The 19125-nt window shown below is 46.5% G+C and overlaps 2 protein-coding genes across 8 annotated transcripts in view; one reads left to right on the top strand and one right to left on the bottom strand.

Annotated features, from left to right (window-relative positions):
- The first annotated feature begins 258 nt into the window (after positions 1-258).
- On the top strand, positions 259-7312 carry TCHP (trichoplein keratin filament binding). Its single transcript, XM_075769652.1, has 12 exons — positions 259-510; positions 628-832; positions 1000-1056; positions 1563-1631; positions 2383-2556; positions 3038-3150; positions 3468-3534; positions 3824-3996; positions 4710-4791; positions 4996-5181; positions 5257-5406; positions 6010-7312. The coding sequence occupies exons 1-12, from the start codon at positions 299-301 to the stop codon at positions 6040-6042; spliced, it is 1521 nt and encodes a 506-aa protein (XP_075625767.1). The 5' UTR covers positions 259-298; the 3' UTR covers positions 6043-7312.
- The window catches only part of GIT2 (GIT ArfGAP 2), a 33278-nt gene continuing 20548 nt past the window's right edge, over positions 6396-19125 (bottom strand). For 6 of the 7 annotated variants that reach the window (XM_075769648.1, XM_075769647.1, XM_075769646.1 and 3 more), the window contains 4 exons: positions 15431-15513; positions 15116-15298; positions 9941-10004; positions 6396-9132 (listed from right to left, as the gene is read on the bottom strand). In XM_075769648.1, coding sequence (XP_075625763.1) covers positions 8920-9132; positions 9941-10004; positions 15116-15298; positions 15431-15513 — 543 coding nt within the window. In that variant the 3' untranslated portion in view covers positions 6396-8919. Of the gene's footprint in view, positions 9133-9940; positions 10005-13268; positions 13395-15115; positions 15299-15430; positions 15514-19125 lie in introns of all 7 variants that reach the window. The other variant, XM_075769649.1, reaches the window with a different exon arrangement.

Below are 19125 nucleotides of genomic sequence, written 5' to 3'. Positions count from 1 at the left end.
GCTGCCAAGGCCGGCAGAAACGGAAACCTTTCACCCACCTGAAATATTTACAGCGCGATAAATAACTTGAGCTGCTGCTGGCAGCTTTAACCCGCTGCCGGGTTTGTACGGCACAACAAGCGCCCGCGATGGCACCGGCCCGGCCGCCCTCTCGAACCGCCCCCGCCACCCGGCTCAGCGAACCGCTTCTCCGCGGGGGTGCCGCCGGGGGAACGGCAGAAGCCTCGCCTCCCCTCCCGTCCCCTCCCCGTTCCCGCCGTGTCCCTCGGCGGCGCCCGTAGCGGCCGGAAGCGTTGCCATGGCGCCGGGCGGCGGTGCCGGGCGGCGGGTGATGGCGCTGTGGTGGGCGGCGCGGGGCCGGGCCCCGGAGCGCTGGGCCGCGGAGCGGCGGCGGGAGCTGGAGGCGCGCAACCGGCAGCAGTGGGAGCGGGCCAGCCGCTCCTTCGCCCGGGCCGCCATTTGCTGCTCCAGGCAGGCGCGGTGGAGTGTGCCGCGGGCCCCACCGCCCAGGTACGGGGCCGGGCCCCGGGGGGACCGGGCGGGGAGACCGGGCCGGGCCCCGGGAGGGGAGGCGAGGCGAGGCCAGGCCGGCGGGCGCTTCCCCTGACACGCCCGGGTGTGTCGCAGCCCGGCGGCGGTGCGGCGGGAGGCGGAGGAGGCGGCGGCGCGGCTGGAGCAGCGGCGGACGCGGCTGCGGCGGCTGCTGGGCGAGGAGCGGGAGGCGCTGGCGGCGGAGCTGCGGGAGCTGCGGCGGGGCCGCGGGCCGGAGGCCGTGGGGATGCGGCAGCGGAGCGAGGAGCTGCGAGCCGGCCGGGAGGAGCGGAGGAGGAAGGTGAGGGGAGCGGCGGGGCCTCCCGCGGCCCCGGGAGAGGCCTCGCAGCCCGGGGTCCGGTCCTCACCTCGGCCGATTTGAGCACTTGTCGTGCTTAGTCCTGGGGGGGGTGGTTGGTATCCCGAGTTCTTCTGTGTTCGGACTTAATCCAACTCTGGTGGTTCCAGGTTGCTGAGCAGCTGCTGTACGAGCACTGGAAGAAGAACAACACTGAGCTCCGGGAGGTGAAGTTACTTTCTTTTTAGTCCCCGACGCCTTGCATTTATCAAACCAGTTTTTAACTCAAAAGTCACCATGTATCTATGTTGCCGTGCATCTTTAATTACAGCAGTTGTCCTGAGTTCTGATAAGCAAAAGGCAAAAAAGAAAATGGCTTCGCAGCGTAAGAGGTCCTCTCAAAGCTGGTATTTTTCAAAAACAGTCAGAAATCTGTTCTGGCACTGAGAGCACGGTTTCAGTGCTCGTGATGTAAATATCTCAGGTGCTTTTTAAAACTGTACCTGCCGTGTCTGTGGCGCTTCCTTATTCTTTATTCCACCAACCTGCTGCTCTGGCCGCCACAGCTCTGGTTTCAGTGTCACCGTAGCGTTTCCCAGAACTGGCACGTGACATTGACACCGAAGGAGCCCACCTCTGCAGAGGCAGATCCTGCTGGGCCAGGTGCTGCTCCAGAGAGTCCGGCAGATCCTGGGAAGAGGAGAGCCTCTGGCACATCTCTTGGTGTTTACAGGTGGAGTCGGAGCTGCACAGGAAGCACGTGCTGGAGGCTTGGGGTGATCAGCTAATGCAAAAAACCAAGGTACGCTAGGGCAGACTCCTGAAACACGTGAGCAGGGGCAGGTGTGACACCGTGTGCCTTTGGACCCAGCTGGCAGGCAGCTTGCCTTCCTGTACGGGCGCAGCTCGGATGTGGAGGGAATAGGACTTGGCTCTTTGTTTGTTTTTCCTCACACCAGCCCTGAAAGAAATAATGACTGAGGTCACCGTGCTCATTCCCATAGCGATGGGGAGTTCTGGTGTCTGCAGAAGGACAGGAGCTGCTAACAGGAGGGATGCTTTTAACAAAGAGCCGTCATTCCTGTCCAACAAGTACATACTGTCCCTCTCCTAGAAAATCCCATGCTCGCCTAACAGCAAACTGCAGCGCAGAGAGCTCAGTATTTGAATACGCACACACTAGATGTGGGAATACAGTGATTTTGATGTGAAAGAATAATAAAGGCCTTCAAATACAGATTTCAGACTTAACTAAAACAATAATCTAGGTTGTAATAGAAAATTCTGAGTGTATTTGTGAGACCACTTGTGCTTAGTTAGCATCAGACCTGTGCAGGGTCCTGCGAAGGACGTGTAGGGACTGAAACCTTTTTCAGGCAGTGGTCAGCAGAGAGTTTTGCTTGGTCCTTGTGTCCCTTCCTAGCGTATTTTGTTCCATATTTTCCCAATGCATGTCAGCTTGCAGGAGTTTGGTTTGTGGATTTCCTGAGCCAGAGGCTGTTTCTTTGCGTTAGCTTAACCTTAAATGCCATGTTTTCTTTTGGCTTGGAAAGCAAGAAGCAGCTGAACTTGAAGAGAAAAAACGTTATGAAAACGAATATGAAGTTGCACGAAGGGAAGCGCTGGAAAGAATGAGACAAGAGGAAGAGAAGCGTCAGCTGGAAGAGAAGAAGCAAGCGGAGACGTTGCTTCAACAAATAGAAGAACTAAAATTACAGGAGACAGAGGTAATCTTTAGTTTCTCCTCATTTGAGGAGGAAATTAATTGTTTCACTTGGAATACAGCAACACTGACCTGACCTCTTCCCTGCAGGTTTCCGCTAGATTAAATCTGGAACCAAGTTAGTTGGGACACGATTTCTGTTAGTAACGTAGACCTCTCGGCATATTAACTGAATTCTGGTAGCTTTCGTTTGCTCCTCTTGAAATGCGAGCACCCTTTCGTGCTGCATCAGGCAAGAAGAAGATTTGTAGAAACTTCTAAGTGTGACAGGTTCAGGTCAAAGGCTTTGTCAGCTGGAGCTCCTCACGGTGTCTCGTGCTGTGAGCCACTGACACACGAATTAAATTCCTGTGGAATATTTACTGCAATGAGGATTTTGACTGCTTGCAGAGGAGCAGAATGGGGTACAAGCTCTGGTACAAAGGCTCTCTCTGGGGTGTCCTAGCTCTCCGACGTACTCTTTTGTGGTGGTTGTTTCCTTTTAGGCAAAAAAACTGAAAAAAGAACAAGAGAATTTATTGAAGCAGCAGTGGGAGCTGGAGAACTTGGAAGAAGAAAGGAAACAAATGGAAGAGCACCAGAAGAAGAGAGAGCTTGGGTATGAGATCAAGCGTAGCTTGTTTCAGCAGGGCTGGGATAGACTCTGTTCCTATGTCCGCGATAGTACGTGTGGCACGAGGAGATATTTCAGATGGCAGCAGTGGGTTGTAAATATTTGGGTTTTTTCGGTGGAAGCGCCCAGAACAGCCAGTGAGCAAACACATCGGTGCTGTGACTTTTTGTTCATGTTAGCGGTCGCAGGTCCCTCTGTTGCCTGTGAGTTCCATTGTCACAGATGGACCTTCTTGAACGCTGGCATGTAACAACGTCAGGCTTTAGAGTCAGTTTGAATGTTTTCTTTTTTTTGTCCTTCAGTCGCTTTTTGAGGCATCAGTGTAATGCCCAGTTAAAGAGACGAGCCCAGCAGATACAAGAGGAGCTGGTAAGAGAAAGTACCCCTCGATTTATACCTTCTAGATACTGTGTGCTGAAGAAACTTGTTCTGTGTGGTTCATTTATGCATCTGCCTCTGATGCCTACAGCTAAGTAGCTAGGGAGCCCCTTTCAGGTTGTGAACGGGGCTGGAGCAAAAAGATGATGGAGAAGGTGGCAGACCGAGCGTCTTGCTGAGCACACCCCTGACACTGTCACCAATAATTGTAGCGAGTAGCCCTGCACACAGGCTGGAAACCTGTTGGATAGTTGTTACTAATCTTGTGGCTTTTCTCAAGGAGACGGACAGGCAAATCTTACTAGCCCTCCTGGAGAAAGAAGATGAGGATCAGCGCCGCCAGTCTGCGCGACGAGAACGAGCTGTTGCAGATGTTGCCTGGATGAAACATGTCATTGAGGAACAGCTCCAGTTAGAAAAGGAGAGGGAGGCGGAGCTGCAGACTATTTTTAGGTGAGTCTACCCGGCTCTGAACGTCATCGAAAGAGACCCTATGTGCTGAATGTTCCTGCCTGGTTGGAATTCCTGTTCGTTAACTAGGCTTTGAAAGCAGACATTAGAAACTGGTGCCTGGTTGGCTCTGCCGTAGAAGTGAGCTCTGCCCCTTCGTCCTGAGTGCCAAGCACCGTGCTCAGCGGTCAGCCTGCCAGGACAGAATCAAAACCTGAGGCTGTTTTTCAGTTGCTTCAGCCCAAAGCCTAGTCCATCATTTCTGTTACGTTAGCTCTAATGCAACAGCTTTAATAACAAAAAAAGGTAGTAACACAGAGACAGCAAGAATTACCTTTTAGTTGTAAGTACTTTGTAACCAACTCTCAATGATTCTTCTCTACTGCTGTGGAGGGGTTTAGTCCAAGTGACCCCAAAACCTGCAAACTGTCTCCTTCAGTAGCTCAGAGCTTGTAGATAAAAGCTGCCTCAGGTTCCACATGTGCTCTCCCTAGCTCAGAGAGCACCTTCACTGCTGACAGGACAGTGCACGCTCCATCAGTCAAGTTTTGGTTAAAAGTTTTGTTGCCGAGGGAGATCGGAGCGGCAGAGGGGGTGTGAAGAGAAACCTGCGTGTTCCTCTGAAGCACAGGGTAGCTCATCTATGCCCACAGAGTATATACTTGTTTTTAACTATAAGTAGTAACCTTAGAGATAATTCTTCCTCTCTCCTTTAGAGAAGAAGCTAAAAAAATGTGGGAGAAGAGGGAAGAAGAATGGGAAAGGGAGAAGAAGGCCAGAGATCGCCTGATGAATGAGGTGACGACCTCTTGGTTTAAAGCAGCCAGCTGTTACCCCTCCACCTTCCAGAGGGTTACAGCACCCAGGGCAGAGGTTTTCTGCTTGTCAGATATGTTTTCTGAGAGCTGTTTAACCGTCTGCACTGAGATTTCCCCAGTTCTGCTTCTAAGCCTGGTCCCTTTCTTGACTTACCTTCTCCCTTCATCCTCTCGCTTCACAAAGGTCCTGGCAGGCAGGCAGCGCCAGATCCAAGAGAAGATGGAGTTGAACAGGCGGGCCCAAGAAGAGTCTATAAAGTATCGAGAGCAGCTGATTAAAGACCTTGAAGAGGCAAAAGAACTGACTAGGCGAGAGAAGGAGCAGGAGGAGGAACTGAAGGCAGCCCAGAGGCAGGAGCTGGAAGCGCAGGTACACTCTGCTTCTCAGGTACACGCCCAGTTGCGCCCGATCTCACTCTAACAGCCCGGTCTTCTCCGTGCCCAGCTGACAGAACGCCGCTTGCGCTTGCGAGACCAGGAGGAGCAGCAGCGCCAGAGGGAGGAGGAGGAAGAGGCGCGATCAGCCCGGCAGCGCTGCGAGGAGCTGGTGCGGCAGGAGGCCAGACGCATGGCTGAGCAGGGCTATCGCAGCAGGGTAGGTGGCCGCAGTTACAGGTGGCCCTGATGTGCGAGCCCGGCGGGGAGGGCAATGGCATCACGCAAGAATTGTTGTTTCTGATCTCCACCGTAGTTGCCACGCAGCGCCAGGGCCCATTCCTTCCCCTGGTGCTATTCTAACAGAGGTCCACCATAGTTCTCTTATAAATTGCTTTTCTCTTGATGATACTGATACCTTAGGTCCCAATTTTAAAATAATTTGAGGCAAACTTATTGCTACTGCCTCAAATTCTAATTATTCTTAGCTGCTCAATGCCTTTCTGTCTTCTGTCATGCTTTGCCCAGCTCTAAACACAAAGCTGAATTTGAGTAACCCTGCCTAAACCACCTGCCCAGCAGCTTAGAGTTTCATACTGTGAACTCTGAGGTGCTGTGCAGTCACTCACCTCTGAGACAGCAGCCAGAGAAAGGTGGAGGGAGGTGCTCCTGCCTTAGAGTACCAACTCTTAAACATTACCGCTGCCTTTCTTGGCAGATGTTCTGCACTCTCCACAGTACCTTTGCACAATGTATAGCGTGGGCGCGGAAGGTTAATTCTGGAGCCCATGAAGCAGTTACCATCCTTGTTTTGACCCTGTAGCTCTACAGTTCCCCAAAAGCAGCATGGACCTGAGGATCCTCGTCCTTTGCACCTGAGGAACGAGCACTGCATGCAGCTGCAGACTACAGAAAGAAAAGTTTGAAGAATCAAGGAACTGCTGAAATAACAGGGGCTTTGGAGTAGCCTACAATGGTGCTGAGACTCAACACTGTAGAAGTGAGATTTCTGGAAATATTTAGCCGTGGACCAGGAACTGTAAATGACCCTGTGCTGCGTTTGCTGTTGAAGTGTCAGACTGCACAGAGCGCGAGGAGCACATCCAAAGATGGGTGCCCCATCAACACCGCAGGCTTTACTCAACTGGAGAAACCTTTTCCAAGATCTTTTCTGTACAGAACCAGCAAATAACCCCAAATTTCACACACTGAAAGGGTTTTAGCATTTTATAGTAATACTGTAAACAAAAGATTAAGTCAAAATATTGTACAGACAGAATGACACTGATAAATACAAGGTTTGGAAAAAGGCAAAAAAATTGTTTACTTTCCTATGCAGCATTTTGTAAAGAAAGAGCAAGTTTGTTTACAGGGGAAAAAGAGGAGATCTAGTCATAAAAGAACAAACCACCTTTGTTATTTCAGGTATTCTAACTCCCCCGACCCGCAGTGCTGTACAAGGAGGGCTAATTGACTTACTACCCTTTAGTTCCACTGTTGGCTCTGAACCGCTTCGCCTGTCTGCGGGAAGAGCTGAGGGAGCACGGCAGCACGTGTCGGAGAAGTGCCCGTCTTGCATGACTGTCACCACAGTTCTGGAGCGATGACGCAGTGTGACCGTAACCAACCTACAACAAACGTGTTCCCAACTGGGGGAAGGGACCAGAAATATTGTTTAAGTGACAGGATGGGAAATCAATTACGGGTTGGCCATGTTCTTATAGCTAAACCAAGGTAAATAGTTTATTTTAGAAAATCCGGAGCTAGCATAGCTGGAATGAGGGCTTGCAGTTATCTACGGGCCCCTTTGGTTTGGTACAGAGGCAAGTTTAAACAACTGGTAAATTACAGCGTAACTCAGTATTACCCTGCTTTGGGAACCGAGCAAGATACGTTACAGAAAGCATACAACGGTGTCCTGAGATTAAAAAATACCGTCCGCTGCCTTTCAAGGATGCCAATTTAAGAAAAAGTTCCTAGAAGATTATCAATGTATTTAATTGCCAGTAGCATAATTCTGAAGTAGGTTTTAGAAATATCTTTCGCAGTTCTAATCCCAGCCTGTCTACGTTCCCATTAGTTTAGAGACAGTTCTGGAATTCAGAAGTGCAGAAAAGAAATAAAAACCCCACTATGATGAACATTACAGGATTGTCCTCTACTCTCTCCCTTCCTTCCCTCAAACTTGCACTACTTTAAAAAGGGAGGTAATTGCAACACACAAGAATCGACAGTGTTCTGGCACTTAGTGCTTATTTATACATACAGACACACTATGATTTGAACAGGAACCAACCACTGAACTGTAGTTCGCTCGTGCTCCTAAACATGGCCGTTTTTCACCAGAAAGCCTTGAAGGGTGGGTGGTTTTGGCAGGCGGCACGCTGCAGACCTGTTTGTGGAACAGCAGAGCGCCGGTTCTGTGAAAACCGTCCAAATGTTCACATCAGCTGAACTGCCAGGGCCGGCTCCTTGGAAATGACAACACGCTTCCAAAAGGGACACACGCAGAGGCAAAAAGTGGTGATTCCCCCCCATGGAATTTAGACTCCCAAAACACTCTAGTTTTTGAAATCACGGGACACAGTTTTGGAAGTTTTGTGAACTGCTGTGAATGGCAAAACCTGAAACACACACTGACATTTGTCACCCACCTACCTTTCTGACAGGCAGCCTAGCATGGGTTACTCCACACGTAGCTTGTAAAATTTTGAAAGATTTGCATAAAACTAGAAGTAAGCAATCTTTTCACATTTGGGTATGTTGAGGTACAGAGGTTATATGCTATGGCAGACACAGCTGCTTTTGCACTGGCACTCTTCTAACTTCCTTTTTTTGTTTTGTGGTTTTTTGGTTTTTTTTAATTACCACAGAAATCTTTAGTGAAATTGCATCGAGTTACTGAGCAATGCTGCTGCAAACAAGATAGTGCCTTGGAGATGACAGTAAAATTCTGTAGAAAACTTAAGAATGAATTATTAAATCGGAAACAAAGGATAATATTTTAACCACTAATGCCCTAAAATAACATCAAACATATATATTAATGGCATAGTGACAACTAAAAGAAATAACTATTACATTTCAAATTCCTTCCAAAACAGATAAAGTGACAAAGACCTTGTATAGTTACATGTAATAAGCTCGGATGCCCACAACTACTATTGTTTTAGCAGACTAAAAACATATTATTGCACAACAGTCAATATGGGAACAGATAATATTCGGCTTGTACTCCGTTATCAGGACTACAGCCTTCTTCCTGCTGGGTGGCAGTTATGGTCCTGGAGCCGTCAGAGCCCTGTGTCGCTGCAGGTTTCTCAGTCAGCGACATCACGGCACACACGGCTCCGGGATGGACGGAGCAGAGGCCAGATTCTGCCCTCCGATAGGAGCAGCTGATGTCAGCGGGAGGTTTGCAAGCAGTATCTGAAAGCAGAACGTGGCCCCAAGGAAACATCTAGCAAGAGCTTGATATAACGCTGGTACGTGATATTGGCTCAACAGCTATTTGCAACATGCTATTATCTGTAACTAAACTGGCAACACAGGCACAAAATAAGGCAGTGGGTTAAATTAATCATAAAATTGTTAGAAAACATGCAAAAATAATACTGAGTTTTAAAAAAAAAGTTTCTTGCCCCTTTAGTTTTTCTCATAAAAATTTGAATAGTTCCACACCTATATTTGAAATCCAACCTTTAAAAAACAAGCCTAAAAAGCCAAGTGTGACTCAGTTGTTGTTCTCTTTGGTTGTGATGGTAACCAGCTGTTTAGCAGCCTTGGCGATGTCGTAGGCGCACTGGATAACTTGCTGCGTGACCAGCTGGATGTCTGTCGTAGGGCACGTCTCCACGGGAAGGGTTTTTTTGCACTCTGACTGGAGTCTGTAGGCACTAGATGTCAGCAGACGCAAAGAAGTCCTTACCAGTTCAGATCTGGGTTTCTGGGAAGGGAAAGAAGAAGTTGAACTAAGAACAACAAAACCGTTTCAGGATCACTTTTAATTAGCTGGTAGTGGTTCACAAGTACTGTTTAGTACAGGCCATCTGCTGCCAGGGCCCTGCTTTCTGCACAAGAGGTGGGGTAGAAACAAGTTCCTGGAATTTCTCCTCTCTCATCTCAGGGAGATTTCAAACTGCTGCCAGGCAGAATGCAGGGAATACTGCTTCATCCTCCCATTTAGGAAGTTACTCATACACTTTTTCTGCTACCCAGCCCGCGTCCTGGCTGACATCAAGGTACAGCGTGTACAAGACGAGCAGGTCAGGTAGGCACAACAGCATTAGGTTCTCCTGGCAGTTTTAGAGAGGTAAGACTTTACAAAATCTTCATCATGGAGACTTCACTCCCTAAATCTGCTGTGAAGAAACAAATGACTTTGGTATATGGATAACCGGTCTAAATATACCTGCAAGTAAGAAATCCAGGCAACGGCACTCAAATGGCAACTTGGGGGTGAGTCTAGCAAAATTCCCGTATAACCACGACTCCTCAAGCTAGATACAAGTAGCCTCCAGTTTTAGAGGAACTGCATGCAATTCTTAAAGTTTTAAGTTCAAGAGTAAAATTAAAGGCCTGGATTCACAAATTAGCCCTTCCCAATCAGCATGCTAATAAATACAAAGCTGCAAGATTTGACAAAAACACCTAGTCATTTCTCCCTACCTTTGGCTTTTGGTTTTCATGTACTGAAGGGAAATCTACTAATGAGGAATGAGGCCAAAAACATTTCAATGCTGGAAGGTACTTACTTTTGGGAACAAAGCTGCCATTTCCGTTACTGCCACATGTATTCTCTCGGAGCATGGTATATAGCTGCAAAAAGATGTAATCTATTATTCATTACATAAAGACTCCCTTTCCTCTTCAATTTCACTAGTCAGTGGCTATTATTCTAAAAACTGAGTAACAAAAATCACATATATATTCTAAAAGTATCTTTGTAGGCTGCACTGAAAGCAATGAAAGAAGCCAGTGCAACACACAGTATGGTGACTCCTACTGCCTCCTCAGCATTCCCCAGCACACTGCAGCACAAGTTTGTATATAACTGTGCAATTTCAGAAAAAGCAAGAACTTAACCAACAGTACAAAATTATTTCTTAAGTTTTCATTATTCTTTGAACAAAGCTGGTTTGAAGGAATAACTGTCCACGCCTATTATACCAAACACTGTCAGAAAAAGTCTCAATTTGTATGCAATTATGGAAATGTGTCTATGAATATTAACTGCACATTAATTCATACGCTTGCATTTCCTAACCTCCCCCCCGCCCAACTATTCAAGTATTAGAAATTGTCCCCAAATTGTACAGAAAATTGCTCAGCTTGTGCGTACACCAAACAGAACGACATATTATTGTTATGTGTAGGAGAGCATGCCCAAACAAACTGGTTCATGTAAGTCAGGCAGAAAATAAAGTAAGATTCTGCAGTTTGAAAATACTTAAACAAAATCTGGTGACACAGACATGCTTTGGAAAAAAAACAACTTTTTTTTTCCTCAGTGCAGTGTTGACTATCACAAGCAGATTAAAAAAACACTTTTGTATGTGGGATCTAAGGAAGTTTAACTTGCTGCCATTTTAGGGAAATCTCTATCCATTTGTTTTGAAAGAGCTCTTTCTGCATAAGCCAAGAGACTGTAAAACCAGTCTACTAAAAGTTCAAAAATTGCTAAGGATCTAAGCAGCTAAAAATAATGAGTAATCTCTGAAGAAAAGTTTAAAAAAACAAACCAGGAAAACCACCAAAGGTGTTTCAATTGATTTTATGTTTCAGAGTTTAATTTTGGCCATCCAAATTCTTCAAAATAATTTAAGAGTCAAGTGTTGATATTTATAGGACTGTCTTGTCTACACCTTTACAGCAATGTAATTTTTCTGCACTTCTTTTCCATGTGTAAGTTACAAAGTAGAGGCCTTTCAAAAAAAAACAAACAAAAAACCCCACACCCACCTTGTAGCTAAGTTACCAAAATACAGTAAACCCAAAAAATTGTATTTAAAACACAGCAAGACCTAAAGCCTGACCTCTGTAGGCTTTTAACCCATCGGTTCTCAGCTCAACGCCAAGCGATCTCTCTACCAACCACGTGCCTCTCTGGCTCAGCAGCCGGGCTGGAAGCTTTAGTTTGTCACAGAGACAGATGCTGAGGACATGCCTTGATTCCAAGGAGATTTATTTCCATCCCTGTATCAGTCCATTATCAGCTGAAGCCAGGAATGAAGCACTATGCACAGATTTCCCCTTTTTCATTTCACAAACGGGAAGGTTAGACACCTGAGAACGGGGTATGCCAAACCGCCAGTACAGAATTCAGACCCTGCTCTTTTGGTAAAGTTTAACTAAAGGTAAAACACCACACGAAGGTAACTTAAGAACACCAAGATGCCTTCTCAGATTAATTTATACACAGTAAACAGACAACGCACAATTCTCATACAGCAGCTTACAGATACACACATTTCCAGGCTAACAACTACTTTCACAATGTGTGAATTTTAGGCTAATTATTCAGTAATTCTGTTATTAGCTAATAAAACAAGGGCAGATTCCATGAGTCTTCATAGATTTCACTTCTGCCTTATTTACCAAATTAAAATTGGTCTGTTCAAAACAGATCTTAAAACTATTTACCATAAGCTGCTGTGAAGTGCTGTGTTAGTGTGGTCTGTCAAAAGTCTAATTTCAAAAGACTTGATTTATGTTTCAAAGACTCAAAGTTAGTCAACGTGATTCAATCTTAAACAAGAGAATCTCAAAATCACAAAGCAACAGCACTCAAGAAAAATATTCAGCATCTGTACATTACGGTAGATCACTGCTCTTTCAAGCAAAAAAAAAAAAACAACCCAACAAAAACCCAACGTCCCCCAGTCATTATTTATGCAGTCATCTTGCAATACCAAGGTGCAAAAATAGGTCACTTGCAAATGCACTGAGAAAGAAGCAACACACGGGGGTCATTTTGGCAATGCAGGAAAACTGCTTTACAAAGGAATGTTTCCATATGTCTCAAGTCACATGAGTTCTTGCAAATAAACTCAAAGTGGAGAAAAATCTTCCAAGTTCATTGTAATTTCCATTCTGCTATTGAGTTAACAATTAATTTACTCCCTGCAAGCCACACTGAACAGCACCTTACCTCATAAAAAAGCTAGTTTGCTGATTAAACCCTTCACTAACAAGGCACAGAAAGCCCTATGAGTAACTCGAATGAAAGAGATTAACGACACATATTTCATAATATGTTCTTAGCTTAGCTGCAAAGTGTACAGTGTGTCTTGGAGGAATGGCTTTATTTTATAGTCTAAACACCCACTCTAAGCTCATGAAATAAGCTGACATGTTTGTTGAGTTTACACACGTTCCAGTAAGGCATCAGGAAGATATTCAAGCAGTGACAGCTTGGAAAGAAGAATCCATCATTAGCAGTAACTTGTGGTAACCTTTTCCTCTAATCTTGATATTTGTCACTGGCATTAACATCTGGGTTAGAACTTGGGAAGTTCTGTTTTAAAGAACATCTCACTTAAATTTCATTTTTATTTTAGGCATTAATAAACAATATTTTGGTCAGGTTGGAAGATACCATATAAACACCCTTTTTTTCATTGATTCAAGGTACAAATGACCTCATTTGACATGCCAGCTGTATAAACAGTGAGGGCCTACGCTGTCAGGTGCGAACATTGCATATTGGGAACCATGAAACTTCAGTTACTTTTGCAACAGTGCACAGAAGCAGCAACCATATGTTGTGCTGTTAGTTGTGATAATTTATCTCGATGGACAATCAACAGAACAGAGACAGGACAGTCTCTCAAACTAGAGAGTTATATAGTTCCAGGCTGTGATTCTGTTCCCCATTAAATCAATACTGGGAGCTTCGACTGAATGGGCAGCGTCATAGGCTCGTAACACTCTGTATGAGCTATCTGCAATTTCTTTATCATCCGCAGCATTTCATGCATAGCCTTCAACGACCCCTGTGCAGACGGTGCGTGAGGGAAAGAGGCAGCAGAGAGAAAGAGAAAGGACACTGTGCCTGGGAGGCAGGGACAGAGGCCAGAGTACCAGGAGGCAGGACCAGGCTGCGGGATGGTCAGAGGCTGCAGGGCGGCTCTCTCAGCCCAGGGAACCACCACGCTGAAGCAGCCGAGGCTACGTCTGAGCTTCGGCAAGCCCACACGCTCTAATGGTCTACTTGGCCAGTTGAGTACAGGAAAAGGAACGGAAGAAAGCGAGGAAAAAAAGGAAGAAGGTGTTTCATCAATAGATCATATTCTTGCATCATTTTATTACTCTCCAATTATCTATGCACCACATGCTTTTTATCTACAATGTTCCCAGCACTGGCTTAAGAAGACGTATTATTATATCCCTAAGTATCCCATTTTAAGGAAGCGGGAAGAGAATGGTGGAACAAGCCTACTCCATCTCCTGCATGTCCCAGGCTGCGCAGTTCTCAGCCCACTGAGACAAAGCCATGGAATAGGAAAACAAAGAACAGCAGCTTCATAGTTCAGTGTTTTGCAAGATTATACTTGTTTAAGCACTTGGCAAACACCCCACTCCACACATGGCACAGAAGAACAAACAAAAAAGAACATAACAGGTTGTTTAAAAATCTATTCAATTTAAGAGCAAAAGCTAGATATGCTGCATTGTTTCCTTCAATGATTTAAAAAAATATATAATTCAAATACTGTAAATGGTGATCTATATAAACCCCAAACTCATTTAAAGCTTCTCTTTCTGTTGCTTCTCTGTGAGAAACAAGCAACAAGGGATCACAGTGGAAAAGGTTACGACAAGGGCAATGAGCTCAGCACAAACACGTTAGAACTCGCCATTCAGCGTGAGAAGGAGAGGCTGCGCGCTGTCCCTTCTAAAAATAGAAAAGTACAAGAAGGAAAAAAAAAAACCCAACACACAGAACAAAAGTGGCCCCATTGTTGCGCACTTCTCTGGGCAAGGCAGGAAGCGAGGGCTTAACGTAAATCAGCAGCTGCTTCTCGCGGGCAAAGATGGGTGCAGAACTTGGGCTGGGAGGCAGAATGGAAGACCTGCCAGGCTGCAAGTTCAGATTTTCTGCAGACCAAAGCTGTTCCAAACCTAAAACATGTTCATACCTGGGAGGACGTAACTCTTATTTACAGTCTTCTAAGATAGCTGTGCAGGAGCACCACCTGATGATCAGTCACGGGCAGTGTCACTTATACTCGCTCGTGGCTATTCTGATAATTAATTGTTCGGTTGGGCCAGAAGTTCCCTGAGGGAGCTGAAGCTGCGTGCTATCTGATGTGGTGATGAACACTGTCCTGCTTACCCAGCTACGTTGGTATCTAAACCAATAGTTCCAAATAGCTTTTGCTGGTACGTTATTGGTACTACTATTTCAGTAAGAAAGCCAAATTCTCCCTGCCTTTGCAAATTTTTCCTGAAACCAGACGTGGTGTTACTGTCACACTTCTGTGGGGTGTCCCTACCTAAGGACACAGAGGTCTGAAGATCCAAGAGAAACTTACGCCAAGTTCTCTGCAACACATTTGATTTATATCTAACCCAACATTCATTCTGCAGCAGGACTTCACGAGCGCTTTGCTCGCCAGCGCTCCCCGTCCCAGTTCTGGGCAGGGCAGGCAGGTAGGTGGCAGGCTGCAGCCAGAATCCACTCGCAAGGGGGCCAACACCAGCTTTTTGGACGGGAGTGTGTGTTCCCACTGCCTGTGCTGATCACTTGTCCCCACTCTCACTGGGTCCAGTACACGAGGAACCACCACAGACCTACAAGCTTTGTAGGTGTGCAATCAGTATCTCCAGTGTGAACATGGTGGGTGGTGGCGGTACTTCTCAAAATACTGAAGAATTTTCTTCGTTTTCTCACAAACTCCACAGCTTTTCCAGCACCCACTCCTTACCTGTCATGCTTGTTCTCTTGCGCTGCTCGCAGCAGCTCCTGAATGTTCTTAGTGATCTGCTCAGTTTTCCGAATCACATCTTCTGTACTGGGCAAACTGGAGCTGGGAGCTGTGTCAGCGTCTTCAGGGATGGATCCCTCCCCCTGCCAAATGACGCTCCTCTGCCGGCCCTTCCTGCCCGACCTGCAAAGGAACAAAGCGGAGGTCGGCCCTGTGGGACAGAACTGGCTGTTCACGCAACTCCCCATCAACTCCGTGTCACCACGCCATTAACTTCGCATCACCGTGCCGTTAGCTCTGCGTCGCAACACCTACCCCGTCTCCTCCAGCTCTAGGGGGGCGGTGGGGTTATCGTAGTCACTCTCAGACACGCTGCTCTGCTTCTCCAGCTTTGAAGTCTGCAATGAATACAGATTTATTTCAGTGCTGTGCAGGAAAGAGCAGCCCCGAGCTGTGCCAGCGTATGCAGGCCTGCTCTTGAGCACAACAGCCCCTGCACCAGCCGCTACCCTGGAGCCCGGTGCGCCCACCCGTCCTGTGCCGGGCTCCTGCTGCCAGCTTGTACCCACAAACGTGGGTGCTGAAACAAGAACTGAGGCCCAACACAAGGTGGGAGGCTGAACCAAGTGAGGGAGGCCCATGGCAGAGTAGAGGCCAAATCAAGCACGGGGGTCTGACCACAGAGCAGAGGCTGACCTGGGCATGGGAAGCCTACCGCAGAATGGGAGACCAAAAAGAGGGTTGAGGACTGTTGCAATGGGAAAGCCAAAATAAAGACAGGAGACTGGAATGATTGCTGAGTGGAAGCCAAACTGCAGAAGGAAGACCAAAGGGCATGTACGAAGCCAAATCAATGAGACTTGGAGCCCATCGCAGATTGGAGGCCAAAACAGGGGTGGGAGCCCAAAACAGGAAGAGTTGAGGCCCGCTGAACACTTGAGACTGATACAAAGTTGGGAGGCCAAATCAGTGAGAGATGTGGCCCATAGCAGAGCATAGGATGAAACAAGGGCAGGAGGCCTAGCCATCCGGTGTAGACGGTCACTGAAGGATGACACAAGGGTGTCAAAAGGAGGGTGGGAGGCCAGTTCCAAAGTGGAGGCTGAAACAAGGGCAGGAGGCACACAAGGAAGTGGAGGCTGGATGGACCGTTGCAGGCCCACTGCGAAGTGGGAGGCTTATCCCAGAGAGAAGGTTGAATGAAGAGTGGGATACCAAAACGAACTTGGAGGCCAAATCCACAGCGGAGGCCGAAACCAGAGTGAAGGCCCACAACGGAGTGGAGGCTGAACTGAGCCTGTGACTCCAAACTCAGAATGGAGGCCCACCACAGAGGCGGCGGCCAAACCTGGATTGGGGGGCACACAAAGAAGGTGAGGTCAAACCTACAGTGGGAGGACCATGGCAGAGGGAAGGCTGAAGACAGGGTTGGAGGCTTGAACCAAGCGTGGGAAGCTCACTGCAGAGCAGAGGCTAGTCCAAGCATGGGAAGGCCCAGTGGCAGTGTGCTGCTCCAGAGGGTGGAAGCCATAAACAGAGCCCAGAGGCTCAGTATTTTCCAGCTCTCCCCTTCAAGTGGCATTCCCTGAGGAGATACCAGTGACTTCGCCCACACCAGGAACCAGCACCGCCCACCCCCTGCCTCTGACAACATGCACCTCCTCCCAGGTGCGATGGCAGAACACTCACCACCTCCCACTCCCACACAGACCAGTTCTGCACCTCCCAGTAAAGCATCCAATCCATGGGCAAGGACGACGCTTGGGGTTTTTTTCCTAAACTCCTTTTCAACTTTTTTCGTTTGTTTGTTTTACCCTCTTGGAGGGCTGCTAACACCCATAAGCATACTTGCACCATGGCAGCTCAAGAGCACTCTCCCTGCAGATCCGAACATATAGCCCCCTGTCAGCAAGAGAGTCAAAGCAGACTTTCAGATAGAGAGCTAGGCTCCCTCCTCTGACCTGGTTTAGCCTTTTGGATCTTTTATGCCCAGGCAATGCAACATCCTGAAGGTCTATGCTATGAATACCTACTATCAGACCAATCTCATGAGTTTGCAGCTTGAAGCCCCTGAGGCACACTCCCGTCCTCAACCAGGCCCCAGGATCACCACACATCTGCTTACTCTAGTCCTAAAAATTGCAAAGCTCATCAGAAGTGCCTACTACAGCTCATCCATTTGCTCGTGTGCCACATCAGTGCCACTCTACGTACAGATCAGCCTCCGCATCAGCTCCTGCCTTAGTCACAGACACTGCTCAGGTAAGAGGGTCCTCTGCAATCTCCAGTGAAGAACCAGCTGTGGAGCCTTACAGATACTCTGAAGTCAGGAAGAGGGAATCTCGAGTGTTAGACTGTAAGGGACACCTTCCATTTGCATCCCCAATCCATACACTTACAAACTAATACTTCTACCTCCAGGACAGACCAAAAACGTGACTGGGAATTGGTTTTCATTGGTTAAGATCCAGTACATTTGTTAAGCGCTCATTTAATGTTAAACCCAACAATTCTTAACTCTGAACACCTGGAGGATGAACGTTTTCCGTCCATTTTAAAGTTACTCTGCACAGAAGGAAAAAAACAGCATTTTTTTAATGCTCACCTCTCAGGATAGCTAGTAAAAATCAATTGTAAAAGTGATACATATTTTGAAGATATGAAGCTATTACATGTAGGGTCTGATCTTTCCCTTTTCCCAGATGTATAGTGGAAAACAATACGATTAGTGGCAAAGCTGTATGCTATGCTCAGAAATACAAATGACAACAATGATTTACAAGAATAGGATATTACAGAATCAGTAATACAGTATAGAATCAGTGTACAATAAAAGAAAGAAACAAAACCTCTGCAAGTTTCTAGTACTACACAGTACTGGTATCAGCTGCAGCCAAACCTAGATTTGCATTTGACCAAGCAGGATATTCCCTTCTAAGTTTTATCATCTAGTCCTACTTGCAAATCTAATATTTTCTTGACTGATATGTCCATACATTGTACAGTTAAAATGGGGACACAAGAATTTGAAAAGCAGGTTCTTTATCCTGGCAGGAAGAGGCCAGGGTATGATCATTCAACATCTAAACCCACAGATGTGTTTTTTGAAAAATTTAGTATTATATAGTAAAATTTGATTAGAGACTCTACTATGCTTACCCAAAAAACTGAACGAGACAATAACTTCATTATACTAACCACACAGAAAAAGCAGAGCAAAAAGAGAGAACTTTTCTTGAAAGATTTTTTCAAAATCAGTTAAGTCTTACAAAGAAATACAAATACTTCTCTCTCAAGTTTACTCTCAGAAAGTCTTAACACAGAAATAAGCAGAGCCTAAGTCTTGAACATGTGGTACAACAAAATGGATATAAGCTACTCATTTCCTAAGAAATGAGACATAAACATCTAGAACCAGTCCAAAGGACCCTGTATCGATATTTGCTAAGTTAACGAGGTTTAGTCAGAGCAAGACCTTGAAATGTAATCAACTCCTGATGATGATGGAGGGTACTTTACGCAAGCAGTGCAAGCTGGTAGCTCAGGCTGGTCAAACAGCAGTGTGAAACCTATGGGTTGCTCGTCTTCAGCATTCATTAGTCTGTGACACATCAAGCTGTACCTGCTCAGTGCCCATTACTTCAGTCACAGCCCCTTCACAGCCAAAACCGGATGTTATTCTAGAGTTGCAAATGCAACGTGCTTTTCCCTTCTTTTGAATATGCAACTTGCAATTAGTTCAAGGATCCCAAATAAAACAGTCTAAAAAGAAGCTGTCACAGACAGACCACTCTATCAAACTGTTTGTCTTGCTAAATGCATTCTAGGGCAAGGTGGCATTTTATGCTCGCTTCTAGCAAATGAATCTGAGTAAGACTAGATTTAAGCATCCCACTACAAAAAGAGAGAACAGTGTTTAAGAAAAGTTTAAGCAGCTGGACAAGGGTTTCTTCAAATAGCTAATAGCTCACATACGAGGCCACAGCAAAGACAGTGTCTTTGGAATAACA

Source organism: Balearica regulorum, chromosome 17, assembly GCF_011004875.1.
Source record: "Balearica regulorum gibbericeps isolate bBalReg1 chromosome 17, bBalReg1.pri, whole genome shotgun sequence".
Lineage (NCBI taxonomy): Eukaryota > Metazoa > Chordata > Aves > Gruiformes > Gruidae > Balearica > Balearica regulorum.
The sequence above is the reverse complement of the archived record's forward strand: the minus strand, read 5'-3'. Positions and strand labels throughout refer to the sequence as shown.

Excerpts from the sequence above, each read along its gene's own strand:
- TCHP (XM_075769652.1), top strand. The coding sequence starts at position 299 with ATGGCGCCGGGCGGCGGTGCCGGGCGGCGGGTGATGGCGCTGTGGTGG. Across the intron at positions 833-999 it reads GGGAGGAGCGGAGGAGGAAG|GTTGCTGAGCAGCTGCTGTA; the intron begins GTGAGGGGAGCG and ends TGGTGGTTCCAG. Across the intron at positions 5,407-6,009 it reads AGCAGGGCTATCGCAGCAGG|CTCTACAGTTCCCCAAAAGC; the intron begins GTAGGTGGCCGC and ends TTGACCCTGTAG.